The 7,268-nt window shown below is 44.9% G+C and overlaps 1 protein-coding gene across 1 annotated transcript in view; it reads left to right on the plus strand.

The window, feature by feature from the left end:
- TCFL5 (transcription factor-like 5 (basic helix-loop-helix)) overlaps positions 1 to 6,860 on the plus strand; it is a gene marked incomplete at its 5' end in the record, with an annotated part of 22,721 nt that extends 15,861 nt beyond the window's left edge. The window contains one exon of the mRNA XM_006873388.1: positions 6,738 to 6,860. Within this exon, the coding sequence (XP_006873450.1) occupies positions 6,738 to 6,860 (123 nt within the window). The remainder of the gene's footprint in view (positions 1 to 6,737) is intronic.
- Positions 6,861 to 7,268: the final 408 nt, after the last annotated feature.

Below are 7,268 nucleotides of genomic sequence, written 5' to 3' on the forward strand. Positions count from 1 at the left end.
GGTTAATCTTACAGTCCAGAAACAGAGGACCCTAGGACCATCAAGAGAAGCGCACAGCAGAATGCAGGACCTTATCCAAAGAAGCAGGAATGCCAGAGATGGAGGCAGAGACGGGGGCATGGAGAGGGGGAGCCGCTGAGGACTTTGGATTCATAGACTAAGAAGAGAGGGACTAAGAGCTGGTGGCCAGGAGGCAGACTTGCAGAATGTGCCCTTTGGCGATGTAAATTATTATATATGCCTAAGTGGTTTGATAGAGAGAAATACTATTAACTGATGGTACATGGAGGGGATTATAATCATTGTAATGAAACAAGGTGTATGATTTGTTGAATGTAAAACTGATATGCCCTGTAAACTTGCACTCAATCCACAATGAAAACCTTAAATAAAAATAATTTTAAAAAAAGATAATTGAAAAATGGCTGTAGCAGTACACTGACAGAGAACTGCCAGAGGTCAAACCAGATTCACACAAGGATGTGGAAGGAGGGATCTCATTGCTGGCGTCAGAACTGAAAGCAGAGAATACCAGGAAGATGTTTACCTGTGCTTTATTGACGACTATGCAAAGGATTTTGACTGTGTGTAACATAACAAGCTATGGCCAACATTACGGAGAATGAGTATTCTGGAACACTTAATTGTGCTCCTGAGGAACGTGTACATAGTCCAAGAGCGACAGTTGTTTGAATAGAACAAGGGAACACTGAGTGGTTTATAATTAGGAAAGGTGTGTACCAGGGTTGTATTCTTCACCATACTTATTCAGTCTTTATGGTGAGCAAATAATTTACAACACTGAATTATATGAAGAACAATGCGGCATTAGGATTGAAGGGGAGACTCACTAACAACCTGCAATATGCAGATGATACAACCTTGCTTGCTGAAAGTGAAGAGGACTTAAAATCCTTACTGATGAAGATCAAAGACTACAGCCTTTGGTACAGTTTGAACTTCTGTGTGAAGAAAACAAAAGTTCTCACCACTGGACCAATAAATAATATCAAGATCAATGGAGAAAAGTTTGACGTTGTCAAAGACTTCATTTTGCTTGGATCAACCATCAACACTCAAGGAAACAACAGTCAAGAAATCAAGAAATATAAAATACTGTATTAGGCAAATCTGTTGTACAGTATCTCTTTAAAGTGTTCAAGAGCAAAGATGTCAGCTTGAGGCCTAGGGTGCACCTGACACAAGCCATGGTATTTTCAATAGCTTCATATGCTTGTGAAAGCTGGACAATGAATAAAGAAGACCGTAGAAGAATTAATGCATTTGAGTTTTGTTGCTGGAGAAGAATATTAAAAGTCCCATGGACTGCCAAAAGAACACACCAGTCTGTGTTGAAAGGAATACAGCCAGAATGCTTCTTAGAAACTGGAATGTCCAGATTTTGTCTCTCATACTTTGGACATGTTACCAAGAGTGACCAGTCCCTGGAGAAGGACATTATGCTTGGCAAAGTGGAGGGTCAGCAAAAAAGAGGAAGCCCCCTAACAAGAATGATTGGCACGGTGGCAGAAGCAATGGGTTTAGGGGTGGCAGCAATTCTGAGGTTGGCATAGTACCAGGCTGTGTTTTGTTCTGTTGTACATAGGGTTGCTATGAGTCGGAACCCACTCAGTGGCACCTAACAACAACATGGTGGCTTTAGGTTAAACTTATCATTTTCCCCCCCTTTTTATGGTCAGTTTGGAGCACTGGGGTGGCGCTGTAGGATAAGCACCAGACCTCACAGTCCGTTTGAACCACAGGGTCAGTGGTTCAAACTCGCTCACCATGCCTCAGAAACCCTATATGGAGTCACTACAAGTCGGAATGACTTCAACATCATTTAACAATAACATTGTCAATGTAGTTAACATTTACAGAGCAGATGGTTAGTTTTACACTCAACAAAATATACACTTAGTTTCATCTCAGTGACTACAATCCCCTGCATTCTGAATCTTACCCTTGGATAAATGCTGATCTTTTGAACTCAAATGGTTGACCATTCTCTGGTGTTCATACATCACTAATGTTGGTGTCCTCCTATAGTCTTGTGCCAGGGGGTGAGTTCAGTTCCAGACCTGAAGGGTCACCGAGCACCATCGTCTCCGGGTTCCATCCATCTCTATATGAGCAGTTTTTGTTAAGTGGCTGAGGACTCTTAAGAGTTCCAACTCTATGAGTTCAAACTCATAGCGACCCTGTGTAGAGTTTCCAAGGAGCAGCTGGTGGGTTTGAACTGCCAACCTTATGGTTAGTAGTCCAGTGCTTATTCTACAGCTTTACTCCAGGACTCCTCCTGCCCACAGTTTCTCCCACTCTACCCAGGACTTTCTACTGTGCAGTTGGTACTGGTCTGAGGGTCACGGAGACTGATGATCCCGTGGGCCATTAGTCCACTAAACTAATTGTTTGGAAGCATCTTCAATTTTCTTCACTCTTTTTTCCTCCACACAGGGAGAAACCAAGAGGTGCACCTAGTTTTAACTTCCTGAGAATCTGCCATGCTGACTTCCCCAGTTATTTTTTATGATCTTGACATTGTCTGCAGTGCGGTCTGTAATCTGGGTTTAAATGACTCATCTTACTTGTTTCTGATAATTTAAACTTTTGTGTTAATCATTGTAAACCTACAGAAAAATTGCAAGAATAGCATGGAGTCCTGTAGACCCAGGTTACCCAGATTCACAAGTTGTTAGCATTTGGTCCCCTTTGGCCTGTTGGCCTCTCTCGCTGTCTTCACATTTTTTTCCTCCTCAGTCCCTTGAGAATAAGTTGCAGATACGTGTTCTTATGCCTAAATACTTTGTGTATCTCTTAAGAATAGGGACATTGTCATAAGTAACCAGAATACAGTGATCAAAATCACTAACTTCACATCGATCTGATACTCTTAGGGAATTCATAGCTAGCTTTCCTATTTTGCTGCTCCAGTCGTGTCTTCCCAGTCAGGACCCCACCCTGGATCCTGGTACATGAAGTTGTCATAAGAGTCCCTTGTGAATTCATGATCTCAACCTCAGAAAGACTTGGGGGGCTAGAGCCGCTCCATTGCCCTGGCTCTGCTCTTCCTTCCACTGCTCTCCGTCTTCACTGACAGTTGGCCTGGACTCCCTGCTCGGTCACCCTGCTCACCTGAAGTCTGGTCTTGGCTGGCATGCCCTGTAGCCCCGTGGGCTCTCGGGCCTTGATTCTAGTTCTTTAGCTCCTCATGAGAACTCCCTCAGTCTTTCTGTGCTCCCCGCTCTGTCTCCTCTCGTCCATCCTCCCATTCACTCAGAGGTCCACTCCTCACCAGGCTCTTCACTCGCGTCCCAGGGGTTTGTCTTGGGCCAACCGTAGCTGTCCTCTCATAGCACCTGACACACTTGGTGTGTTCTTTCCTGGCGCCCAGGATACTGCTTAGTGTCCCTCCCCTCCCCTACTGGGTCAGCCTTCTCTTCTCCCCTCTTCTGGTCCCTGGTTGAGGGAGCAGAGCCCCATAAGCCAGTGGGGTGGTTTCCCCAAGTCCTGTCCCTCACTCCCCTGCCCATGGTGGCAATCAGTTGCCTAACCTGGGAGGAAGATGGTCCCCTGCATGGACAGGTGTCCGGCTGCAGACTGACCGGCTTTGCTAGTTCCAGCTCTGGTTCCGTTACCCCTCGAACCTTCCAAAACACAGCAGCTGTCTCTTCTTGTCCTAATGAGCCTTTTTATTCCTGTTGTCATTGTAGTGGCGTGTGAGGAGTAAAAGCCTGGTAAAAACATGTTTCTGTTTGTCTGCTCTCCATCTCTGTGACTTGGTTCCACTTGTGTTCCTGAGCCTTGTGTCTGTGGTGGAGTGTTCAGCCCACTTGGTGGGTTTGGGTGGCAGAATAAGTGGCAGTATTTTTCTGCCCTGTTTTGCTTTTGCCTTTATTCTTAAACACTTTACCTTCATTCTTTCTTTCATTCTTTATGTGTTTTTTGTTTCTGGGCCTTAAATTGGAAGTCTATCTTTCTTGTTTTCTAACAAATGCACTTAAGGCATATTTCTGTCTAGTGCAGTAACGAACACCTCCCACAGGCTAGGGTATAATGTGCTTATTGTATCTCCAGTCTCAATGCCTCGTTTTTAACTGGACATTGGTCTCTTGGTGTCTGCTACACAGGACTTCCCCTCTCCTTTCTGCCTTCTCAGTGACAGCTCATTGTCCCTCTTGGTATAGCATGTGGTAACGAAGGTAGACAGGCCTAAGAAGATGTCCCATTGTGACTGCTTATATAGTCAGTGTTTCCAAGGTCCACATGCTTCTGGAAGGAATGTATGTTCTCCTTTGAAGAATTCTGTGCTCCGCCAGGCCACTGGTTTGTGAGAGACCAGGGAGATGGTGACACCCCAAGACTGGATTTGCCCTGGCTCCTTGGGGTGGTCTCTGAATTTCCAAGCTTTGTGAGGTGTCTGAAGTTCATGCCTGTTTGCTTCTCCAGTGGTTTGCTTTATCAATTTAAGGTGTTGTTTTTGTTTTCTTTCGCTCTTTGCCTTGAAGTCTCGCTTTTCTGATATATTTACTCCACTAGCTTCCTTCTTCTTACTAACTTCTAGCATAGTTTCCTAGCATCTATTTGGAACTATCTTTTTCCCCCCACTAACAATGAGATATTATTAGCAGTTTTCTCATATTTCTAAATATGATGTGGTGACTCTAGTCAGACGTCATCTTAAGGGGTTTTGATGAACATCCCATAAAACTCAGTACACATTCTTGGCCGACAGCAGAGTAGTGGCCATTGCTCCTTAGGCCTTGGCCCAGTGGGGGTGGGGGGTGGGCAAGGCCCACATGTTTCACTGTCCCACAGACACAACTCCTTCACGTCCCAATGAGTTGGCATAGCCCATGATTCCAGGGGACACCTCAAGGGGCTCATGGACCTACAGCTTGCCCCCGTTTCCTGCAGAACTGCTGACAATAGAGACAAATCTCCGGAGTTGGCCTCCTCATTCTGTGACTCTTGTCTAAGAGATGATTGTTTTCTTAATTGTTTCATATTCTAAATAAATAAAGGTAAATTCTATTTTGCCAAATATGTTGTTGCTGTTAAGTACTGTCGAGTCAGTTCCAACTCCTAGTGACCCTGTGTAGGGTTTCGAGGAGCAGCTGGTGAGCTTGAACCACTGACCTTGCAGTTCAACCTGATCTTGCAGTCCAGTGCATTAACCTGCATTACCACACCAGGACTCTGCCAAATATTGACAAAGTGTTTTACATTTGAGCTTTAGGATTCAGGATATATAGGGAGTTATTAAAAGATGCCATATCAAAATATGGCATGACCTTTTATGACCCTAAGACCTTTTCAAGTTTGGGGGTGGGATTCGAGTCTCTTTGTCAGAGCAGCAGACAGCAGATCTGGCAGACAGCTTTGGCTAGGAAGCCACTACTGTGTATGAGCTGTACCACAGTCACTTCGGCCACCCAGAAATGAGAGTGACGGCTGCAGAGGAAGACCAGTGTCTCACCTCTCAGACAGGCTCGGGGGGAGCATAAGGGGGCTAGTGCCTGGTGGACACAGAGTGTGGGTCTGAGGAGATGAAGAGTCTGGGAAGAGGTGGTGGTGAGGGCTGCACAATTCAGTTACCTCCCACAGAATCTCCCAGACACGGGTGCGTGAGATGGCAGACTCAGTGCTGCAGGTTAATGCAAGGTTGGTTTGAATCACAAGGTTGGCAGTTCAAACTCACCAGTCGCTCTTCAGAAACCCTATACAGGGCCGCTATGAGTCGGAACCGACTCCACAGCACTTCATAACAACGTATCTTTATAGCATATAGATTTAGTAGTGTAAGAATACTATGCTTTAAAAAAAAAGAGTCTGTAATGGAAATTTTCATTTTCAAACATGCAAAAAAGTACAGAGACAAGAGTCTGAACTCCCTGTTTCCCTGTAACTTGACTTCAGCTGTCATTACGTTTTATCTTCACTCCCCTGTGGATCATTTCCATGCCATTCCACACATCAGTCATAAATGGGCCCCTCAAAAGGGGAGAGGGGGTGTTACAAACAGACCCCCACATCATTATTGCGCCCACACAACCCCACAATCATTCTTTGATAGCAGTCTGCCCCCATGGATCCAGTTGGCTTAAATGTAGCTCTTATTTTTTATAAGTAGCTGTTTATACTTGACGTCTTTGAGTCTGGATTTTTGAATTGGAGCTTTGAAATCTCTTTGGATATAGTAAGTCCCCGCCCTCCTTTCTTGCCACTGACTACTTGCAGAAAGGAGCGTTGGTTCTGTGGAGTCTCTCACACCCCTTGTCTGGAGCTCTGGCGGTGCTTCCAGGGTGGTGACCCCGGGACTTGTTGAGATGGGGTTTCTGCTTCTCCCTGGGCAGTAGGCATCTGGGGGCGAGGGGTCCTCCCTGAACTGAAGATCAGTCTGTGCCTTGGGTGGTCTGCCTGACCCAGCCATCACAACAAAGACACAAACATGGCTGCTTTTTGTTGGTTGGTTGGTTTAATAAGATTTCACAGTGTGGGCAGACATCCAGAGAATTTTCTTGAAAAAAATTTAAATACATGGAAAAAGTATTGGCAATTTGGGAAGATGTTTGATACTCTGCCCCCTTAGCAGGTGTGACAACCCTGAAATGTTCTGTTCTGTCGTAGTTTGCCATGCTCTCACTTCCAGTCTTGTGTCCTTTTGAAGATAGCAACTCTCTTAGATGAGGCATGTTTACGAATTTGGTACATTCATGATCGTGTCTCGGCTTTAGGAATTTGAGAGTGTTTTCTGTGGGAAAACAGGCAGAAGGCTAAAGTTGACCAGACCAGACTCCTTGGTGACGTGTCCTGCACAGGAAAGTCTACAGAGCAGCCCAGCTATGGAGATCAAGTGATCTGGACTGGACGGTGGCTCTTCCAAAGTCAATGGCTCCACCACCGTGACCCACAGTGCTTCCCGCCATCCTGGAGCCCAACTCCAATTGGAACGCCAAAGTGACGTGGCGCAAGTTGAGGAGACTCCAGTAGGGACTTTGAAAGTACGTTTTGTAAAAATATTTCTCTAGCACAAATTATTTACCCATTCATGTCCACTTAGACCATTTGGGGATGAAGACATCTTGACAACAATTAGTAATTTTTCAATTATCTGTGTGATTCCATCATGTTTTCTCAACATGAAAACTTGAAAATTTAACACCCTTTGTAATTGGTGTAAAGAGTACATGGCTTTGACTTATTTCACTTGCAGTTTAAATATACCCATATAGCAATTGGAACGAGTTACAGTTTAAATATGCCCA

Source organism: Chrysochloris asiatica, unplaced genomic scaffold, assembly GCF_000296735.1.
Source record: "Chrysochloris asiatica unplaced genomic scaffold, ChrAsi1.0 scaffold00238, whole genome shotgun sequence".
Lineage (NCBI taxonomy): Eukaryota > Metazoa > Chordata > Mammalia > Afrosoricida > Chrysochloridae > Chrysochloris > Chrysochloris asiatica.